We start from the raw sequence: 24,162 nt of genomic DNA, 5'->3' as shown, positions 1-24,162 counted from the left end.
TCTGAACCTTACTATTAGAAAAAATAAAGCAAAGTGTGCTCCTGCCACCAAACCCATGAGCCCACACATCCAAGACTGCTGTTCAAATCAGACTTTGTTCCCTGGCCAGATATTTACAATTTAAGGGTGAGAAGAGAATGATGGTTTTCATATCTGCGTGTGCTCTGGACAACACAGACTCCAGGAGCCACCTTTTTTTTTTCTTCTGAGTGAAATACTCCCTATGAAGTCATTTTAAAGGTTTCTTATACCAGATTATCCTCACCCTACTCTTACTGGTGTTTAAACATGAAGTAGGTTGTATTCTGTGGCATGTCTTTGCATCTTAAGTGGGTGTTGTCATGGAATGAATTGTCTTAAGATGGGACTGTAGGGTTTATATAAATGACTATGGTAGATGCAGCCACATGAGAGCACAGATGAAGTCAACAGTTCCTGTCCACAGTATCTGATTAGACTTTATAAGGAACTCTAAAAAGTCATAAAATGAGGTTAATCTTTCTGAGACCACTGATCCCTTGAAAGTAAAAGCTGCTATATGTCTGCTCACTTTTAATAGTTTGTAATCAAAGAAGTCTAGAAAAGGTAACCTTTGCTGAACTTACTGCTATATATTTTTCTTTAAATACATGATTTTTCTCTTAATGCTACTCCCAATCCCTACTACTAAGTAAGGATGACAAGGGGCACAAAAAGGAATTCCAGGCTTCTGTTTTTAAATTTACTTTTATTTTGTATGCCCTGCTTCATGTTCCAGATTTTAGGTATTTCAAAGGGGGATATAGAATGTGTCGAGCATCTGTTGTTTGCTCTGCTGAGCTCACTGAAACTAGGTCTACCTTGGTTACACATCTCTAACATAGAGCATGTAATTACTTACCACAGAATCTATTTTGGACTGAGAGGTGATATGGTCACTGGACAAAATTAACATGGAAATGATTAGAGCACTTTGTCATAAATAAAGGGCAGATGTAGGTTTATCCAGTGGCCCCACCCTCTAGCTACTCTCCACTTCCAGCCATGCCAAAGCACCTCATGCTCTGGCCTTGCTGGTAAGTCTGCTTTCTTATCTCTGCCTCATACACTCAACACCACTTCCCAGATGGAGATCTGGGCCCATACCCAGTGCTCTTATCCTTCTGAGGAACCCCACCTACACTCTCCCAAGCTCCAGGTTTGGGCCAGGATGCACCTGCCCAGCAACCTCTATCTGCCAGACCTTATCCTATCACCCCACTCCAAAGCTACCTTCCAGGTCTAGCCTGGCCAGCATACCCTGGACTCTAGTCTAGCCTGGTGAGTCCACAGACCACCTACATTCACTTCAGTCTGCAGATGGAGCCCAGTCCCACATCCAGTACTCTAGCCCAGTCTGCGGAGCCCTTCCCACACTTTCCCACCTCCAGACCAGGGGAAAAAACACCAATCCTGTATGCATCCCAGTCTGCTGTATCTACATCAAGCATATAACCAACAAGAAAAATATCTACATGCATAGGCCTCATCAGAAAAACAAAATATGAAAGGACAAAACTGTCTCCTCTAAAATCGGTCATTTAGAAATGTTCTCTAGTAAGAATCACCTTGCTGAACCCCAGGACACAGATCTTAAAAGAACAGGAATAGACGTCATCAAAGAGTTCAAGGAGCTTAAAGAAGACAAAAACAGCTCAATGAACTGAAAAAAAAAGAACATAAAGAGAAAAATGGTGTTGAGTGATACCCAAAAAACCACAAAGATAAAGCTGAAATGACAAAGGCAATCTAGGATTTGAAAAGGGAAATTCAATAAAGAGAGGCATTGAAGAGACTCAAACTGAAGTGAAGACAGAATTGGAAAACGCTGTATCCCAATAGAAAACTCAGAGGAAGGCCGTTCAAGTAGAATGGTTTAAGCAGAAAGAAGATAGAATATCAGGGATTGAAGACAAATGAATTGGACCACACAGGCAAAGAATATGAAAAAAAAATAAACACAGGAAAAGAACTGCAGAACTGTGGGATACGATGATAAGACCACATCTAATTAAAGGCATAGATGAGAAAGAAGAATCCCAAGTCAATGGCATAGACCAGACCTTAATAGACTTAAAATAGACTTCCTTAAACTAAGGAAAGACATACCCTTACAGATACAAGGAGCATGCAGAACACCAAAGAGACATGACCAGAAAAGAAACTACTCCTGAGATACCACACTTAAACCACTAAATGTGCATACAGAAGAAGGAGTATTGAACACTACAAGAGAAAAAGCACATGTCACGTACAAAGGCAAACCCACCAGAACAACAGCTGGTTTCTTACTGGAAACTTTGTAAGCCAGAGGAGCCTGAAGGAATGCATTCTAAAGCTCTGAAAGGCCATGATGGCGGCTTTAACCACTGTACCTAGGAAAACTAGTTAACAAAATGGCAGGAGAAAAAAATTTTCACGATACAAACAGCCTAAAAACTTCATGTCAACCAAAATGATCCTATAGAATACTGGAAGCAGTACTTCAGACTGAAAAGAGGCCAAGACTCTAAAAAGAAAACAAATGAAGCTATAATTAATGAAATACAAAGCATGACTAAGAAACAGCAAAAACCTAAACAAAACAAAATCACTGCAGTTTACACACCTTTGAATAACTTTAAAAATTAATGGACTCAACTTTCCAATAAAAAAGACATAGGCTAGGTGAGTGGATTAAGAAAGAAAACCTATCTTTCTGTTATCTACAGGAAGCTTCATTTTAGGCACCACTTTAAAGTGAAAGGATGGAAAAAAGTATTCCAAGCAAATGGGACCAAAAGGAAGCAGGAGTTGCCATCTACATATCTGACAAAATTAAACTTCAAGCTAAAGATAAAGAGACAAAGGAGGGTCCTTCATTCTTAATCAAGCCAACAACTCACCAAGATAATATTGCAATATTAAACATACATGTCCCAAACTCTGGTGCACCCAATTTCATAAAAAGCATACTACTGGCCGGGCGGTGGTGGCGCACGCCTTTAATCCCAGCACTCGGGAGGCAGAGCCAGGCAGATCTCTGTGAGTTTGAGGTCAGCCTGGGCTACCAAGTGAGTTCCAGGAAAGGCGCAAAGCTACACAGAGAAACCCTGTCTCAAAAAACCAAAAAAAAAAAAAAAGCATACTACTGAAATCAAAGATAGATCAATACCAACCCAATAGTAGTACGTAATTTCAATAATTCACTTTCCCCAATAGATATCTCACCTGGACAAAAAATAGAGGAAATCTCAGAAATTTTACATCGAATGGACCTAATAGATATCTACAGGATATTCCACCCAAACACCAAACAATATTCAGCAGCCCATGGAAGCTTCTCTAAAATAGATCGCATCCTAGGATGTAAAACATAAATTTAGAAAAAAATGAGATCATTCCATGTGTCCTTTTTGACCATTATGCAATAAAACTTAAAACTGATTGCAAACAAATTTCTATTAAATATAAAACTCATGGAGATTAAGCAACTCATTAGTGGACAATGAACTGTCCCCCCAAAAAAAATCAAGATAAAATTTTAAAAGTTATGGAACTGAATGAAAATAAAAACACAAGAATACCTCTGGGATACATTAAAAAAAAAACAGTTCTTCAAGGATCATTTATGGCTTATTGTGCCTACGTTCAAAACAATACCAGAAGGGGCACATATAATTGATTTAATGATGCAGCTCAAGAATTTAGAAGAACAAAAGACAAACCCAAATCCAGTAGACAGCAAGAAATAAAAACCAAAGCAGAAATTAATGAAACAAAAACATCAATATAAAGAATGAGTCTAAGAGCTAGTTCTTTGAAACGATAAACAAGATTGACCTACTCTTGGCTCAACTAACCAAAAGGAAGAAAAAGAGGCCCCGAACTAATGGAAATGAACAAGGAAACATTTACAACAGACACTAAAAAAAATTCAGAATATTATAAGGGAATACTTTTAAAATCTGCACTTCATCAAGTTGGAAAATCTAAAAGAAACATGAATTCTAGATACATCGAAATACCAAGTTAAACCAAAAAGAGATCAACAACCCAAACATAACAAATGAATAGACTGAAACAGTAATAATAAGCCTCTGACCAAAAGAAAAAGGAAAAAAAAGGCCCAGGCCAAACGAATTAAAAGCAGATATCTATCCAACTTCAACTTTCAAATATCTATAGCCAATACTTAAATTTTAAAAAAGAAAAAGAAAAACAGAAGGAATACTCTCAGACTCCTTCTATGAAGCCAGTATTACTCTAATACAGGTAAAGAAACACACACACACACACACACACACACACACACACACACCCCAAAACCCTGTAGACCAATTTCTCTGATGAACACATAAAAATATTCAATAAAATAATTGCGACTAGGATGCAGGCACATGTCCAAAAGATCACCCACCATGCAGGGTCAAGTTGACTTTATCCCAGATATGCAGGGATGATTCAATGTACATAAGTCAATAAATGTAATCAATCATGTAAGTGGGCTTAAAATCATACAATCTCAATAGATACAGGAAAAACAAACCTTAGAGGAAAATCCAACATACTTTCATGATAAAAATCCCAGAGAGAATTGCACTGGAGGAAACATACCTCAACACGATACATATGACAAACTGCAGCCAACATTATCCTAAGCAGAGAAATAATCCCATTAAAATCAAGAAGAAAACATGGTTGTCCATTCCTCCTCAACCTAGTGCTTAAAGTGCTAGCTGGGACAGTACAGCAAGAGATCGCAATGGGAAGGAGTAAATTATCCCTATTTGCAGATGATATATTATCCACAAGAGGCCCCATGTATTCTACCAGAAAACTCCTAGAAACAACCAACAATTTCAGCAGAGTGATAGGATACAAAATCAACTTACAAAAAAACCTGTAGCACCTTCATCTACACCTCCAACAAATCTCTGAGAAAGAGATCATGGGGACACTCCCATTTACAATAGCCTCAAAGACAATAAAATACCTTGGAATAAATCTAACCAAGGAGGTAAAGGATTTTTACAATTAAAACTTCAAATCTCTGAAGACATTACGAAAGGCCTCTCCTGTTTGTGGGTTGTTAGAATTAATATTGTGAAAAATGACCGTCCTACCAAAAGTGATATAGATTCAATGCAGTCCCAGTCAAAATATGTATAACAGTTTTCACGGAAATAAAAAGCATCTAAAAATTCATACGGAACCAGAGAAGACCTCAGACAGCCAAAGCAATCCTGACCAAAACTAACAGTGCTAGAGAACAATTTACCATTCCAGATTTCAAGATATATTATAGAGCTGTAGTAATAAAAACAGCATGGTACTAGCACAGAACATACATACAAACCAATGTACAAAACAGAAGACCCAAACATGGGTTCATATACCTACAGCCATCTAGTATTTGACAAAGAGGCCAACATACACCGGAGTGAAGGCTGCAGCATCAATAAATTGTTTGGAAAACTGGATATTCACACACAGAAGAATGAAATCAGACCAATATCTATCACTTTACATAAAAATCAGCTTCAAGTGAATCAAATACCTCAATTTGAAACCTGAAATGCTCAACCTGTTAGAAGAAAACGTAGGTATTACCATACAAGACCTAAGTGTAGGAAAGGGCTTTCTGAGTAGGGCTCCATTTGCCCAAGAATTAAGGTCAACAGTTGACAAGCAGGATCACATAAAACGACAGAGCTTAGCATAGCTGAGGAAGCAGTTGAGTGAAGAAGGTCATGGAGAGGGAGAGAATCTTTGCCAGCCACGCATCTGACAGGGCTAATGGCAGAGCAGAGAAAGGAGTCCAAGCACAGAAAGAAAAAAATGACCCATTTGAAAAAGGGGCCTGGGACTTGAACTCAAAAGAAACAATAACAAGAACAAGGGTTGGCAAAGGTCTTAAGGAACTGGACAGCATGTGGCTTAGACTTCTGAGCTATGACTGTGGACAGTGCTTATGCCCATTCCCCCAATGCCATATTGGCATTTAATCCCTCACATGAGAGGATACAGCACCTATGAATCAGGGCCCTTTGGTTCCAGACTCTGCTGGTGTCTGAGCTGAACTGGACTTTCCAGCACACGACCAACCATAAGGAGTGTGTTTCTGTTGTTTGTAAGCAGTCTATGCTGTTTGGTTGAAGCAGTCTGAACAGACTGAAACACATGTACAGCATATGTCGCAAGTACTCACTTCTGTGATTATGGCACAGAAACAGCCACAGACAACGCATAAATAAGTGAGAAAGTCACATTCCAAGAAGACTTGAATTCGAAAAAGAGGCAGCCAGGCATGGGCAAAATAGAAGTAGTCTCACTTTAAGAATAAAATTGCCATCAAAACAAAGATGACATAATCCAGACTCCATTTAAAGTATTAACAATATGCAACATCCAGTAAAAAAAAAAAAAAAGATTATAAGTCATGCAGAGAAATGAGAAAATGACCTACAGTCAAGAAAAAAGAGATAGCTGTTTGTCCTCTTAGGGTTACTATTGCTATGATGAAACGCCATGATCAAAGGCAAGTTGGGGAGGAAAGGGTTTGTTTACACTTGCACATTGTAGTCCATCACTGAAGTCAGAACAGGAACTCAATCAGGGCAGGAACCTGGAGGCAGGAGCTGATGCAGAGAACATGGAGAGATGCTGCTTATTGGCTTACTCCTCGTGGCTTGCTCAGTCTTCTTTCTTATAGAACCCAGGACCACCAGCCCAGGGATGGGACCACACACAATGAATGAGCTGAGCCCTCCCCCATCAATCACTAATTAAGAAAATGCCTTATGCTCAAAACAGAGCAGCCACTAAGAAGATAATTCATTACCATTCAATATCCAAGCTGTGAATTACTTGCCTTAGACTCAGAAGATAGGAAAGAGGGAGCAAGCATAGAAGACAGAAAAAAAAAAAATCTACAAATGACAATGAGCCAGGTCCGGTGATACTTGTGCTCTTGGCTACTCAGGAGGCAGGGGCAAAAAGATGCTGAGCTTTCACTCTGCTGAGGAAGCTCACACCATGTTTTAAAAGGTCACATAATGTATGACCTCCATGGTAGTCTCGACTAATATATGGGCAGTTCAACCTCCCGCACCACAAATTCAAAAGGACAGTTACAACACAAGGAGAAGATAGATGACCACCTTCCATATATATATATACATACATACATATGTGTGTGTGTGTGTGTGTGTGTGTGTGTGTGTGTGTGTGTGTGTATATATATATATATATATATATATATATATATATATATATATATACCACTCAGAGGAAAATAGACTAAAATTCCTAACTACAAACAAATTTAGTCGGAAAATGACATCCTTGGCCTTCCGAACACAGTGTGACGACTGATGTGCGGATGAACTCACAGAGACTGTGGCAGCATGTACAGGGCCTGAACTCACAGAGACTGTGGCAGCATGCACAGGGACTGCACAGGTCTGTACCAGACAGGATCTCAGCACTGAGAGGAGACGAGGACGCAAGCCCCATCCCTAACCCAGAAGCTATCTCCAATATCTCCAACGTATAACCATCACAAATGAAAAATTAGTGTTCTCCAAATAAATCAACTAATAAATAAAAATAAGTAAATAAATAATTAGTAGATAAATGAAACACACACTGAGTCAACATAGCCAACTGATTTTGGGTCAAGGCAGGAAAGTGGAGAAAGCATTCTTCAGCAATGCTCTGAGAAACGAATGTACACGTGCAAAGAAACAAGATGACCTCAAAATGGTGTGTAGACTTAAAACCAAACACTTCTATAGCACAACACACACACACACACACACACACACACACACACACACACACCAAACAAACAAAAGAACATCAAAAAACTCACCTATGTATAACTTCAGGTTTGGTGGTGACCTTTTTAGGTATAACACCAAAGGCATGACCCATAAAAGAAGGTTTGGTTTCACTAGAATTAAAAGCTCTGCTCTTTAAAAGACACTTTGACAAAATGAGAAGACTAGGCACTAGCTTGGAGAAAATACTGTAAAAGTTTTGATAAGAACTATAATCCAGGGGCTGGAGAGATGGTTCAGTGGTTAAGAGCACTGGCTGTTCTAGAGGTCCTGATTTCAATTCCCAGCACCCACATGGTGGCTCACAACCATCTGTAGGATCTGATGCCCTTTTCTGGCCTGCAGGTATACATGCAGAGCATTCATACATAAAATACAAATAAATAAAAATTTAAAAACTATAATCCAAATATACAAAGAACTCTAAAAACTTAATAATAAAACTGAAGTCTGATGAAAACGTGCAGAACATCACCTCGCTAAGGAAGACACAGAAGGTGGCTAAGCATTTAAGAAAACCATCATCTTACGGCATGAGGGAATTACAGGCAAGAACAGCACTGAGAACAGCGTAACCCAACAGAACAGTGAACAGTCCAAGCCACCGATGGAGTGGAATGCGGAACAGAATCTTGTGCATCGCAGGTGATAAAAACAAAGCGCTGCAGTCACTTTGGGAGGCAGTTTAGCTCCTTCCTACATACTGAACATACTCTTTCTACACAATCCAACAATTTCACTGCTTGGCATTCACCCAAATGAAAATATAGACCCACATTAAATTCTACACGCCAGTGTCTTTTTCATAACTGCTAAAACTTAGACACAGCCAGGACAGCTTTCAGCTGAAGAGTGGATACACTGTGGTACATCTAGGTAATGGGATAGCGTTCAGCATTGAAAAGAAATGAGTTGTCAAGCCAGCCTGAAAGGACTATGTACTATATGACTCCAACTCTATGACATTTTTTGAAAAGGCTAAGCTAAGGAGACAGTAAAAAGACAGGTTTACAGGAGTTATGGAAGTAGGTAGGATGGACAGGTGGACACAGATATTGGAGGCAGTGAAAATATTTTATATGTTGCTATAATGATGGATATACATGATTATACATGTGTTACAAAACAAGGATTACATAAAACCAAGAGTGAACCCTAATATAAAGTGTTCATGGGGTGCTGACAGTCTGGGAAGCCGAGTAAATGAACACATTCAGGATGTCTGAGGACTCTGAACCTCCTGCTCAATTATTCTGTGAACCAAAAAAACTCACCCTAAAATTTCCTTTAGAAATACTAACTATATTCTGTCTATAAGAGGTGCAGTTTGAACATAAATATGTATGTGACTGACAGCTTGAAAAATACATGAAGAACCATAACTTGGCAGAACTAAAAGGAGAATAAGCCACAACATAGTTGGGAGATTTGTATTGCTATTCAGAGACAAAAATGAAGAGTCTACATTTTAAACAGGATCTAGCCTGAGTCAACTAAGGGGGACCGCCTCCCTCTCCCCCCCCCCACCCCAGGGTACTCTTGAGCAGGGAGAAATAAGGAATATGTATATAGAAATATAGAGGAGAGAGACAGAAACACAGGGTAGCCTCAGGAGGACCTGGGTCCAAACCCACCAGCCCCTTCTGTCTCTACCAAAGGGCTTTTAAAGGAATACCAAGGCATGGAGCAAAAGACCTCCCCCCAGCACAGCCAAGTGCAGACCATCCCAAACACCTGGTGACCATGTGGTCAAGCCATCCCCAAATGCAGCCCTGCTGGGTAAAGCAAGCTCAGATCTCACTAGGAAACTTTTGTGGGCTCCCACAGTCAACCATCACTGACAGAACAGAGACTCAGCAATGAGGGCATTCCTGTCACGTGCTCAAGGGACATTCATCAGAGTGGACTGAGTATGGGACAGTCTAACAGATTTCAAGGCTGGAAATTCTACAGAATCTATTTCCCAGCTGCCCTGGTATTAAAATTTTAAAAATAATAAAATATCTAGAAAAGTCCCAAATATTTGGGAACTAACCATTGTTAAGTCATCCCTGGGGTGAAGAGGAGATTGTAAAGGAATTACATACATTTCCACCTCAATAAAAGCTACACTATAATAAAATCCTGAAATGAATCTTTAAATGTAAAAGAAATTATTTAGATTTGAATCCTTGTAACAACAACAAAGTTTAAATTAGTCACCCGATTTTTCACCTTAAGCTAAAAAAGAAAATTAATGCCAAGTAAGAAAGACATAAGTGATATAGAAAAGGTCTGAAAGCAATAAACCAAGGCAAGCAGTGCCATTCGTTTAAAATGATCTAATCAAAGCACTCAGCACAGCGACAGGTGCCTATCATTCCACAGCTCACGAAACAAAGCAGGGTCCAGAGTTTGAAGCTGTTGTGGGCTACGCACAGGAAAAGTTATCAAAAAAAAAAAAAAATTAAAAAACACAACTCAGCCGGACTTTAATCACAGCACTTGGGAGGCAGAAGTAGTCGAGTCTCTGTGAGTTCAAGGCCAGCCTGGTCTACACAGCAAGTTCCAGAACAGCTAGGGCTGTTACACCGAGAAACCCTGCCTCTAAAAACAAGCAAACAAAGAAACCACAACTCAAATCTGTCAGGTAGATGAACAGGCAGAGAATGGCCGAAAGCCCACCTTAAACTCTAGATTGGGTTTATGGTCGGTTCATTTTACATTACATTCTAAACTTTTCATAGGTTTCTATGAAGCTATCTGATTCATGTTCTGGCTTTAGAATGGGCTCTGCCTTGAATTAATGCAAATCTACACACACACACACACACACACACACACACACACACACACACACACACACAGATGTACTAGGTAGCTATTCCAGCTTTGACCTGGAAATACTACCCCCAGTGAGGCTTCCGGTAACTGTCACGCCTACCTCTGACCTACTCCAGAGGCGGGGCCAAGACAAGAGCCCTCAAGACCCAAGATCCAGATGTGCCGGCTCTCTTGGTTCCTGGAGATCCTGGATGCTGGATGTAGACCAAGGGGAGTTCTCCAGAGAACCCTGCTGGACTGCACCTACCTCTCCCGGATCCTGTAACCAACCCCTTTACTGTAAGTTACCCCCAAATAAACCTCCTTTTAACTATGTGGAGTTGCCTTAATAAATCCCCCATTACACACACACACACACTCCCCCCCCCCACACACACACACACTTACCCCCCAAACAAAGGCATACAAAATATCTAAGTTATTTTTAAAAATATGTCACTGAGTTTGTAACAGCTTGTCATTACTTGTCCTCTAATAATGTATCTATAAATTCTGTTGTCTTTTTTGTAAGGATCCATAAAAACTGAGTATTAAATGGGGTCTTGATTCTGGGAACACTGAGAATCACTCACTTGGACTATAAATTTACAAGAGGATCAAATGTTTGTTAAACAAACAGACTCCACTTAATGTTCCTCTTTACCAAAAAGCAAAAGCTAGAAAGTGCATAAATACAATCTTGATCTCTCTGAAAGTCACCAACAGAACTCTACATAGTTTCCTCATCCGGCACAAGGGACACATACAGCCTGTGGCTGTCCACCAACAGCTGTCTCCTGAGACGACTCCTATGTGCTCACACTTGAGGCCAGTTTCTCAGTGCAAGGTAGAGAAAATGGCATTGTTTGAGACTTTTGCAAGCCTGATCCTTGGAAACCAGGTAGTTTGGTTTTATGTGGAAACAAACAAGGCTCTACCATAAACATAATGAAAATCAAGTGGGGGCTTCTGTGTGAAGGACCTAGAACTGCCTTGGAACAGAGCTGTTCTATGCCCTACCTTTTTCTCTGGAGTGTCTCCTAAACCCAAGAACATCAAATTATTCGTTAAGTGATGCATGTCTGAAGATTATAATTATGAAAAGACTTATAATACCAGATTGTCAGCAGGAATTCTGGAGTTGGAAGTTAGAATTGTGATGTGTGTCTTTCATCAGCTGCGGAAATCTCTCTCACGTGTCACGTCATCCGAGCAGCGTTGTCTCCCTTAGCCCTTGCAGGCGTTACCTGGCCACTTACTGACGAGGACAGATATGGAACTTGGGCCTGTCTCAGTTCCCCCAGCACTATAACTATGTCCCGGAGCAAAGTGAGACATAGCTTCTCAACAATTAGTTAAGGAAAATGATCTAGGCCCTCAGACCCAACGCTAAGGCTCACTGTATCACAGGTGTTGCATGTACATGTGATTAAGTTCATTTTAAATCACAATGCCTCTTAGGGGTTGATTCTCAAGCACTAGTCACTGACACCGGACAGCAAAAGAGCTCTTCTTCCTCCAAGTTCCATTTAGGCATTATGTTACACAGTGAAACCAATTCAGATACTTTAGAACAAGTAGGAGGTGCAAATAAAAGGGAATTAAGTGCTGAGCACTAAATTAACTTCCAGACAGCAGCATATCTAATTCTGAACACTGAAAAGCAGCATTACTCTTCCACAGAGACACAAGAGAACTCAAAGTTCAAATGCACTTAGACTGTAGGTCAGAGACCAAGAACTCAGGAAATCTTGCTATTTAAAGTTTAAGAATTCTTTCATGATGTATACTCTGTACTTCTTTCCTAAGGAGTTATCACATCTGCTGCCTGTGGCTGAAGGGACAGTGTTCCGGGGGAGGAAGGGTTCACGGAAACGTATTTAAAAGCTCTAGCCCTCTCACTCCTGTGAGGGCCTCTCCTCTTCTTTAGTGCTGAACTGGTTTCAGCATCCATGTCCGTCTCCATCTTCTAGTCCTTCCTTGACTTGAAACACCCTGTCTCCTTATCTGCACCCAGCACCCTCTCCGCACTTCCTTCCTTACACCAAAGGCGATCTTCAAGGATGGGGAAGCCCCATCTCCTTTCTGCAGACCTCCCAGGATCCCCCTGACCCTTCTCTAAAATCTCATGCACTGGTGTCTAGACTATTGAGTTTGTAAGTGTTGTCTCCCCGGTGATAACATTCCTCACGGCGAACAGTCATTTTTCTTTTCCTTGGCACAGAACATTTCCCTGGGTCAAAGAACACAACGGATGTTTATTAAAGTGTGGTTGCTCACCAGAAACCCACGTGTCTTCAGTGTGTTACATTCTGGGCACAAGCAGTGGCTTTGACACTATTGTCTTTGTTCAGACTATTTTATATATATATATATATATATATATATATATATATATATATATATATATATATATATATAAAGGCTGCTGCAGAGCTGGAGCGTTGGACCCAGGTTAATGTTTACAATGTTCTGATGAAGATACCCCCATGGAGGATGTACACCTCTACTTCACAGGACTCCATGGCATCCCTGTGTCTTTGCCATCTAGCTTCATGGACCTGTTCACCTCCAGCCCCTTGTGGAAAATGTGTGATTTCTCGCCCTTCATTTTAAGAAATAATTCTTAAAATATAGTGTTTCCATACTACATGCTGTCTAGAGTTATGTACTATTGTCGAAACTTTGACCTTATCAGCATTATGATACCCCCAATTTGGTGCATTGTTCATTGTGCATTTGTTATGGAACATATGTACGAGTTAACAGAATCCTAGAATCCAAAGGCAGATGGTGTGTTAATTAATTAGAGAAGGAAAGTGACTGTCTTCCTGCCTTATGAGCATCAAGATGGAAAGGATAGAAAGATGAAAGGGAACTGAGGGGCAAGCTGAAGAGGTAAACACCCATGCCTTCCCATTCAGAACACTCAGACGCTAGCACCCAAGAGAACCTGGAGTTATGAGCATAGGAATGTCCTGGGAATCTCCCAAAAACCTATAGGAAGGTCTCAAGAAGCTACAGTCACTTACACAACTCTGCCCCAATGTCAATTTATAATACTAAAATACAGAAAATGAATTAGGATTCCCAAGCTCCATCGACCAGTTTGACGTAAATCTCTAGTAAAATTAAGGATGTGAGCAGGCAACGCTTGGGCAGGGGCAGTGGTCTGTATTTCTAGGAGTTGGAGGCTGACTGGTTTCATCAGGAGTAAAACCCAGAGTCTGTTTTAAGCAAGGCACTTGATTAGACCTCCCTTTCAGAAAAGAGCAACAAACTAGAACAATTTAAGTGCCGGATTCATCTGGTTCACTAATATCTACTGGGATCAACTAGATTTCCAGCCACTATCATGCTTGGCTTTTTCAGTGCTTTGAAGTTCAGCAATCACCCTGAACGTGGAGGGCAGTAACTTCATTTTACTGACCTGTCAAGGACTACGTACCATCCCTCAGGCTCCTAACTGTGCAGCCTTCAGCCCAAAAGGGCCTGTGCTGGGCATTCTCAGTGACATGAATGTCAAATAAATTCTCAGATGTGAAGAACTGACACAATGGATGTCAGACTCAAAGTTGAACTATATCTATTAAAGTGGAAACTAGAGGTTTAAAGTAACATAAGCCAAAAGAGAAAGAGTTCCTCTCAAGAAGCACTAAGCTGCCCCATTTAAAGATGAATGAAGTCTGCTTGGCAACAAATAAAGGATTCCGTGATGGTTTCAGTCAAGCAGGAACGTTTACTTAATGGTAGAAAGTCATATTCTGGCTGTTCAAAATAGACTGATGTGTTTAACTCAATTTTGGTTACTCATTAAAGAAAAGTATGCCGCGTCTTCTGAGCACCTGTATGTCCTCCGTGGATTAACCATTTCGTCCTCACAGCAGCCAGCGTAACAGATGAAAACTAGCTCCGTCTTTCATTTCTTTATTGCTTTCTCATTTCTTTCTTTTTTCTTTCCTTTCTTCTTTCTTTTCTTTTTTTGGGGGTGAGCGAGATGGACTACAGATGAAAATTTTAGATTTCTTTGTAACAAAAAGAATTCTTGCCTGTAATCTCAGAAGTTGGGAGGTTGTTGGCTAGGGCAGGACTAATGAGACACTGTGTAAACACAGCCTTGCTGACAGAAACAGGATGTTACCTCCAAACACAGGGAGCTTCCTGGCACTGAAGTGGCCAATCAAAACCTGGCTTCTGTCAGAAGTGGGGTGTGGACAGTATATTGAAACTAACTGGAGGGTAGACATGAGCGTAAAGTACCCTTCTGTTAGCTCCTGAAGTTAATAAGAAAGAAAGAAAAGGTAAAATCTGAAGTTACCATCCCCCCCCCCCCGCCCGAACCATTCTGCCTAAGCAGCATTATTTCCCATCTATACATACACGACAGCTGTATCAGGAGCTACAAACAACCCCATTCGAAGGAAAAACAGATTACCCACCTGCTGACGTTGACCTGTGATTTGCCATAATAGAAGTAGACTCTTTAACCCCCTGAAATTTCACCTAAGAATCTCCATCTGATACACACAGGCAGCAGTTTATGTGGCGGTTCACTGGTTTACAGTGTTCTGTGACCTCCAGTAAAGGATGGGAGGGGTCGGGCCGGAGAGAGAGAAACTACGTGCTTCTCAGAGCCTTCTCTAGCGGCCGAGGACCCCACCCGTTATTCTTTCACTTCTTTCTCATTTGCATCATTTCCCCTCAAGATGCAGCCTCCCACGGCTTCCAAGAGTACAGCCACCAATACTCGCTCGGCTCATCAAGTGCCACTTTACCTGAAAGCCTTCACTCACTCTTCAGGTGGGAAGGGGACCTGCCTCTCACCATCAAACACTTTAATGTGAGGGCTCGGAACAAGATCGGGAGGGCGGAGCTAACGGTTCCAGAGAGAGGGACCAGGGATGTGAGGCTGTGTCCAGGACAGCTGGCTGTAAAGTGTTAGATAGGATTAACTCCTGCAACTCCAGCTCTCCTGGGTTGGAAAGTCAAAAGGTCACCGCAGCGGAGCAGGGCACCCCCCTCCCAGATGTTCACTCACCCTACACAGCGGCGGCAGGGCAGCTGCGCAGCCATCGCGGGTCTGCACTGCCTCGGCGTGGGTGCTCGGCGGCCGGCTTCATGCTCCTGCCCGCAGCAGCCCGGGCTCCCGGGGCAGGTGCTGCTCGGGGAGGGCGCAGCTCCGGGAGGGCGCAGCTCCGGGAGGGCGCAGCCTCAAAGGGCGCAGCGTGGCCGGGCTGCAGCGACAGCGTCTCCGCCGTCTCGCAAACGCCAGCTGGGTCAAGTTAGGGGCCGCTCCCGGAGGGCCAGCGTCCTTCGGCCGTGCTCCCGGCTCCTCCTCCTCCTCCTGCAGCCCGCCCGCCCGCCTTCACTGCTCGAGGGTTCGCGGCCCGCGCGCGGCCCGTGGTACCCTGCAGGTGGAGCCAGGGGAAGCTCGGCTACGGAGCACGCCCTCAGCGTTGGCACCGCCAGGGGCTGCTCCACCCAGCCCTGGGTCCCAGGCACAGCCAGAGGGATCCAGAGGGCTGGGCCACCGCTCGCGCTGGTCCCCGGCACGCCATCCACGCGGCACCTCCTCCCCAGCGAGATCTAGACCACCAAGTGCCAAAGCTAAGTGAGCTAGCCGCTTCTTTCTCCTGCCTCACCTCCCCGGAGCCACCTGGGCTGCGACATCACCTGATATCCGTCCGCGTGGGAGCAGGCGCGGCTAGCCGGGTGCTGCAGCGTAGCGCCGGCTCCGCAGGTGACCTCCTGCAGCCCGACTCCGGCCCTCCCCGCCAAGGCTCCCGGCTCTGGTGCCGGCTTAGCAGTCAAACCTGCTTTGGCTCCAAGCACCACACCCCGCAGCTCTACCCCGCAGCCTCCGCCCGACCAAATACTCGGCACTGCGAGCAGGCAGAGCAAAAGTGCACCGGAGTACTGACAGATTTGAGAATGCATCCCGTCTTGCACTTTTCTGCCCTCCCATGCACAACCATCGACAAGCTTGTTTCTCAAAACAAAACCTGAAAGACCATTTTCTTACTCTTTAGAGAAGCAGGGGCCTCCGAACATGGCCATTATTCAGTTAGACCTCGCTGTCACTGGTTCCATGTGATGCCTGCATCTGTCGGCGTGATTCCCAGCGATAGAAACAGCCCCAAGAGAATGACAAAAGAACCATTATTTCATCGTGTTCTACAGCGGATTGTCAATGCAAAATTCATGCCCCGAGGGACCTCAGTGATAACTCTTTTGGCTCATTCACATTACAGATGAAGATGCTGAGGCTGAATCCTACCTTAAGAATTGGGGAGGATACAGAAATAGGTGATTCCTGAGAGTCCACAAGCCAGCCAATCCAAAGGGTAAACTTCAGGTTCCGTGAGAGAACCTGTCTCAAGAGAACAAGGTCGAGAGGAGTTACAGACACCACCCAAGGGCCTCCTCTGGCCCCTGCATGCACACACTCCCGCACCACCACCACCCCGACACACACACACACACACACACACACACACACACACACACACACACACACACACACACATGCCTGAAGCCTATAGGCTAATACTAGCGGGCTCTTTGAAGCTCCAGTTCAGTAAAGAATCAACTCAGACCAGAGGGTTGGGAAAGTCCTGCCAGATCTAGCTCAGCTTCAAGCGAATCAGGAGTTTTTAGTTTTTGTTCTGTGTAAATCGGCTAAGGTAACTTTGACCTGCAAATACTGTCATTCAAACATGTATATTTTGTCACTTAATGTGACTAATGGTATTGGACAGAGTGGGAATATTATTAAATTGATTTATTTGATAAGCAATTATTTTAACGTATAAAATTGATTGTATCTAGATGGTGCATGTATTCACATACATTTCAGCTAAATAATTGTGATCAAATGCGAGGTTCTACCTTGGGGCTTAATTCCTGGGTTATTTGCTTGCCCTTATCTTTCTCAGCTTTAAGGTTCAGTCAATCTCTGTTGCTATCATTCTAAGAGATTGCTAGGCCTCACCCTGAGTGATGAGTGTCAGTCCTTGATGGGCTCCAGGAGAGAAAAGAAAACCGTGATTACGCATGCTAGTTACCAGGGCAGAAGAAGAAAAGGGTGAGGATGGGCTCTAGGCTCCATCTAAAGGAACTCCAGACACACACGTAAGGCTTTCTTTGTATGTGTGTGAGTGTACAAAGTTGGAGAGTGTGTGTGTACCTGTGTGTCGGTGTGTGCCTGTGGCTGCACGTGAAGGCCAAAGGTCTGTATCAGACGTCTGTCTTCTGTCTGTCCCTTTTGACACAGGGTCTTTCACTGAATCTGGAGCGGGTAGATTCGGCTAGACTGGCTCGTCAGCAAGCCTCAGGTTCCTCCGTCTTCACCCCCAGCACTGAGGTTACAGGCTCCCTGCCACACCTGGATTTTCAATGGGTGCTCAGGGTCCCGACTCAGGTTTCACGTTTGCACAGTTAGCACTTTACCCATTAGTATATCACCAGTCCCACACGCATGGTGCCTCGGCTCTATTCAAGACCACACCGGACCGTCTTCACCAAGAGTTATTCACACTTAACACCTGCTCCAAGAGTGAAGCCGGCGCTGGAGGAGCCAAGGCCTGTCACCACACTGTGACTGTGAGATCCAGACAAAACCCTTCCTCCCCTCTCCAGAGTCTACGTCAAGCTGGCAAGAACCGGCCCAGGTTAGGTCTGGTAGGGATGGCCAAGAAAGAGTTTGTCTTAGAGCCTGTGCCAGCGCCTGGGAGACAGTCCTGAGGGTCCCCAGAGTTTAGCACAGCCCCCTCCCTTTCCTGCCTTCCTCACATCCAGAAACCCAGTTCCAAGGCAGTCTTGACTGAAGGCGCCTACTCCTGTCTCGGGACTAGAGGTTGGTTTTGTCCAATACAATGAATGGAAAAGACCCTGATAAAGGCGGCTGCAGAGAATGTGGTGCCCTTTGCTGCTTGAGGATAGTCAGGATCAAATGGCCTCTTCAGTTGTGAACTTTTCTTACTTGCACCAAGATTTGTTCCGATTTGGAGAAGACCCAGATACCTTCTGTGAGCAGGTGACAGACACGCTTTGTTCAGCCCTAGACCAGGGCTGTGTGGTGCAAAGCTTTACAATTCAGGAGGAGAAATGGTGTGTTGATCCTTTAAAAATATTTATTTTTTAATGTATATGGGTGTTTTGTCTGCATGCATGCCTGTGTATCACAAGTATGCCTAGTGCCTAGAAGAGGATGTCAGATCCCCTGAGATGGCATTCCAGACACTTGTGAGGTGCATAGGGCCCAAGTCTACGGAACCACAGCCTGTGCTCTATCGAGCCTCCTCTCCGGCCACACGTGTTGAGTCTTCAACACTTTCTGTAGCCCAAGACGCCTAAGAATGCTTCCTCATGAGGAGCTGGCTGTGAGTGTAGAGATGCCATCCTGCCTTTCTTCCTCCCAACTTTAACAGTCTTCCCACTCCTCCCAGTTGACCCTGTGCCCAAAGAGGCTTCCAGTCACAATGTCAGCCTTAAGTACATGGCTGTGAGAGACTTGTCTAACGTGTTCACAGAATCAAAGATCAAAACATCACTTTACCTGATACTTCACAAGGGCCCAGGTGTGTGTCATGTGTGTGTGTGTGTCATGTGTGTGTGTGCACATGTGTGGTGGATATGAGATAGTGCTAACACAAAATATTAAAATGATCATTGCTGTCAAATATATTATCCTGATATCACACTGTATTATGTTTTGTGTTTTTCTTGTGGCATGTGTGCTTTTCAGTATGAGTCAATTTCCATTATCTCACTGCTTGCAGTGTTCAAAACAATTTGTTTGATGTTATCAAAACAATTGAATCTCTCCTTGGAATTCTGTTCTCTCGTCTGTGCCCTGTGCAAGGACAGGGTGAGTCTCACTGTGGCCGTTGGCTAAGAAAACAGTTTTCATTCTATTAAAGATTTCTCCTCAGAAGTCACATCAACTGCCAAATATTTAATAAATTGGTACTTGAATTTCAGGTAATTCAGCATAAGAAACTGTTCGCCTATCTAGAAACAGTTCATGGCTTACGATTTGTCACTTAGCTGCTGATCCTTGATGGAAATGAGCTACTCCAACAGAGTTAATGGTAGTTACTAGTCAAGGCTAAACTTTGGGGGATCATTCTACAGTTTGTTACTAATAGTTCTTAGTCATTGAGCAGCTATGAGCCGGGAACCACAATAGCCTTCTACATGCTATCTCATCTGACCTTAATAATAAATAGCCTTGTGAAGTGTGTATCATTTCTGTTTCAAATAGGAGAGAATGGGAAACAAAAGGTAACGTCTGATGTGTGATTGAGCTTAAATGTGAATCCAGGCTTGAATCCAAAGCTGAAGAACTAGACTGCCTCCATCTTAGGCTTAAAAGCCATCAGTAAAGACAAACTAGATTCACTCCTGTTTATCATTAAACCTGTGTTCCTCAAGGATTAAGCTATGTCCCACCTGTAACCTTAACTACAAATGGTTCTGTACTGCCTCTTCCAGAAATGGCAATCATGTCTTTGTTTCAAGAAGTTGGTTGTAACCATCTTGCAACCTTACCTTTGTTTCAAAAGGTTATGACCACCTAGGACTATCTTGTCATGACTATCTGTAGTTATGACCACCTCACTATGCCCACCTTGCAACCATGTCTTTGTTTCAGGAGGGACTGATTTGTTATGCTTATGTTCCGGACCTGTAACCCTGCCTATTCTGCCCATCAAATCCCCCATTGGGAAAACCCCTACCCCTGATCTATAAAAGCCTTGTCTTCCTCACACCCAATGCTGACCTCTTGAATCCCACCTTAGGGGGAAGCAGACCATATAGAAGAATTTTTTTTTAAAAAAAGCTTGTTTTAATTAATTTGGCAATGATGATTTGGGTTGGTGGTCTTTCTCCTCTTACCTTTGGGATTAACAAAGCCGATGCTTCTTCTGTTGCTTTCCAAGGCCTCGGCCATCCTCTCAGTGGCCTGCAAAACCTGGCCTTGGTTCTAAGCAACAGTCTCTCCCATCTAGCTCCCAGTCCCTCTGCTCACATGGGCAATTATCTCCTGGCCAAATTGCCAGGATTTGAAAAGGAGATGGCCTGCTCCCAAAGCTGCTGAATCTCTAGTGGCTGAACACTTGGTTTGAACAATTCAATAAAGCATTCTAAGCCAGGTGCCGTGGCACATACCCACAGACCCAGGACTTGGCTGCGTATTGAAGCCCCGTCTCAACAAAACAACAGGATAGAACAGAACAGAAAGTATCTGGGTAGATTTCTGTTGCTTCTGTATTTCTGAGCAAGGCTCTAGTGTATGGTCCTTTTATTTGGAGTTACATCAGCAGTGATGTGGAGCCAGCCTCTGAGCGATGAGACAGTTATGACTAAAGAATAGCGGTAAGGAAATTAACGGTCAGATGTTTAACAGAAATAAAAACACTCATGCACGGTCAGGGAGAAGTGAGAAAGCTCTGACCAGACTACGGAGCAAATATCTCAGTTGTTGAAGAAGGGAATAAGTCTATACAGCCTGTGCTAAAGAGCAGGGGATGGGCCTGAGCATGAACCATGTCAAAGCGGGAAGAAAAAAATCTAAGTCACAAGGCATGGGGCCCATGAGCACCACGATAGGTGATTTGTTAAGACAAATAACAGACACTCCCAGAAAGACTAAGTTACAAAAACAGTGTAATAAAAAAGTTGTCCTTGAATGGATGGATTTACAATTAATAGGGCAGTGCTGAGCACGAGTGTATGGTTAGTGACCCAAACCAATCATGCTGTGGAAATCCCACCCGAAGCACAGTGGCCTGGGAGGAAGTGCACAGGAATGCTTCTCATTTCCTAACAAGTTATTTCCTTCTATAACTCATCAGTGTGAGGTTATTTTTGCCTAGGTCTTCCAACATTCTTAGGTTTAATGCAACACTGTTTATTGAGTTTGAGTTTTCATACTTCAAGGAAAAAAAGAGAAAAGAAACACGCAGGCACACACACACAGGCACACACACACAGGCACACACACACACAGGCACACACACACACAGACACACACAGGCACACACACAGACAGACACACACACACACAGACACACACAGGCACACACACAGACAGACACACACACACACACACACACACACACACACACCCTAATTATAAGTATATATAATGGAGCTGAGGACAAAGGAAAAGGAATCCCCTACGTCTGTTGAGTGGAGCACAGTAATTGAAGCAGAAGAAAGTGGAAATTTAAGACAAAGCCTCACATTTTCAGAGCTTTAAAACCTTCCTTACACTGGGGCCAGAGACGTGGCTCAGTCAGGAAGGTGCTCACTGACTTGAGGATCTGAGTTCGGATCCCAAGCACCCGTCTAAAGACTCGGGTGGTAGCTCACACCTGTAATCCTGGAGCTGGGGATCTCTAGGCTCCCTGGCCAACTGGTCTTGCAAAATTGTGAGCTCCACATTCATTTAGAGACCCTATCTCAAAAAACAAGGTAGAGAACGTTAAAAAAAATGATACCTAATGTGAACTCTAGCCTCCATTCGCACAAGGACACATTTGTGCACCTACACATTTTCATACATGCACCACACATACACATGAACCAAAATAAAAACCTTGTTACAATGAACATTAATTATATCATTAATCAGAGTAAAATTGTAGTGGGTGGTTGTTCTAGCTATGGCCCTGAAGCACTGCCCCTAGAGAGGCAGCAGGTGACTGCTCTGTGCCTATGACCTTGAAGTACATGCCCCTAGGTCGTGGCCGCTAGGGACTCCTAAGACCTGGGATGCATGTACATGGCACTCTCTTGGCTCCCTCGTGGTTTGGATGCTGGGACTGACCAGGCAGTTTGGACCAGGCAGAAGATCAGTGTGGGACATAGCTCGGCTTTCCTTGACCCTACGATAAGCCTCCCATGCTGTAGTGAGTTACCCCCTAATAAATTCCTCTGCTCTTTAAATAGACTCTGTGGATTTCTCCTTTACAAAATAAAGATGTTTTTCCCTGTATTACCTCTGAGAGACCAGGGCCATGTTAAGAAGGGTTTGGGAGGGAGTTAGTCACTGCTGCTGCTTTTCACCCTCTTTTGGTCTCATTATCTCGTTGAAGTTTTACAGCATTCTCACTGGAACGGCTGCTATATGAGGTGACGTGCGTAATCTATGTGCTAAACCAGGGGAAACAGGGCTTCACCTCTGTGGGCTGGCTCCCTGGAAGCTCCCTTAAGAACCTGAGGTCCTAAGAACTCCCTAAATCCTTTCCAGTTTTGAACTAAATTATCATTCCAATTTAGGGGCTAGCCTCCAAATTAAGGACAGCAACTGATAAGCATGGATATTTAGATTAAAATTCTGTCCCTAGAAAATGGCTGAATTCCAAAGAGAGTTCAGTTACCAGCAAATTTTGGCTCTATCTGATGTGGGACCACCGTGCTTTTGTGAACAAGAAATTCAATTTATTTTCTTATCGACATATTAGGTTCCCAACCAGCCTGATCTCTGAATTGAGATTGGCTACCAGACATCTAATTTAAGTAAAGCAATCAGGAACAGTGACTGTAATGATAAGGTTCACTGGAGCATCTCCACTACGCCCTCACCACCCTACTGCCACGCTGGACAGAGGAACCAATTGTGCTTTCATAAAACACACGTGGATCTGCCCTACAGTCAATATTAATTACTTTTTCTAAGAGAAAAATTAACCCCACCAGTCTTCCCATTTACACATTCTGACTGACAGCAGATAGAGAAGGGACAGAAATGAGTGGAAACATCATCAGCATTATACATGTGCTTGTACACATGCACACACACACACACACACACACACACACACACACACACACACTCACACACCCTGGAAAATAGACCTAAGGATGTCTTTGTTCAGTTCCAAAGCTCTTGGCAGTGCATGATTGTGGAGAAAAAGTCATGAAACATGAGCCTAGAAAATTACTCAGGATTCAGCTTTGTAGTACTGCATGACCTTAATGGTTGCACCCACCCTACAAGCTCATATGTTGAAATGAGCCCACAGTGTATGGCATTTGGAGACGAAGACTTTGTAGGGTAAATTTGGTCATGAGAATAAACCTTCCATGACAGAATTAATAGTTATGATGGTTGGCATTGTTTACTTGATAAACCTCTGGGCATATCTGTGAGGGATTATCTAAACTAAGGCTAGTCTCTGAGGGTGTCTATAAAGGATTGTCTTTACTATGTTGAGGTGGAAAGACTGCCTACCATGGGTGGGACCATTCCCTAGGCATGGGATCCTAGACTGTATGAATGGAGAAAGCAAGTTGAGCATGCACACACGCATTCATGACTCTCTTATGACTGCAGATGTAATGTGACCAGCCACTTCAAGCTCCTACCGCACATGACTTACTCCCATGCCATGGTGGAATGTAACCTGTAACCATGAGATAAATAAGTACTCTCTCCTGTAAGTTGGTTTTGACAGGGTCTTTTATCCAAGAAACAGGGAAAAAAGCTGAGACAGAAAGAAACTGGTAG

General features: G+C 43.2%; 1 protein-coding gene and 1 long non-coding RNA gene across 8 annotated transcripts in view; one reads left to right on the top strand and one right to left on the bottom strand.

Annotated features, from left to right (window-relative positions):
• The window catches only part of CUNH2orf88 (chromosome unknown C2orf88 homolog), a 33,628-nt gene extending 16,833 nt beyond the window's left edge, over positions 1-16,795 (bottom strand). Inside the window, exon 1 of one of the 7 annotated variants that reach the window (XR_008220822.1) lies at positions 15,682-16,659. Coding sequence is in view for 1 of the 7 variants with exons in the window: in XM_052749403.1 (XP_052605363.1) it covers positions 16,286-16,580 (295 nt within the window). In the remaining 6 variants the exon portion in view is untranslated. The other 6 variants (XM_052749405.1, XM_052749403.1, XM_052749404.1 and 3 more) reach the window with 6 other exon arrangements.
• Positions 16,796-16,877: 82 nt separating this feature from the next.
• On the top strand, positions 16,878-20,473 carry LOC128117484 (uncharacterized). The gene is made up of 2 exons (XR_008220823.1): positions 16,878-16,987; positions 17,917-20,473. It is a non-coding gene; the product is annotated as an uncharacterized LOC128117484 (long non-coding RNA).
• The last annotated feature ends 3,689 nt before the right edge of the window (positions 20,474-24,162 follow it).

The sequence above is a fragment of the Peromyscus californicus genome, unplaced genomic scaffold (assembly GCF_007827085.1).
Source record: "Peromyscus californicus insignis strain IS unplaced genomic scaffold, ASM782708v3 Scaffold_21__1_contigs__length_65335640, whole genome shotgun sequence".
In the NCBI taxonomy this organism is placed as follows: domain Eukaryota; kingdom Metazoa; phylum Chordata; class Mammalia; order Rodentia; family Cricetidae; genus Peromyscus; species Peromyscus californicus.
Note: the sequence above shows the minus strand (reverse complement) of the source record. Positions and strands in the feature narration are given on the sequence as shown.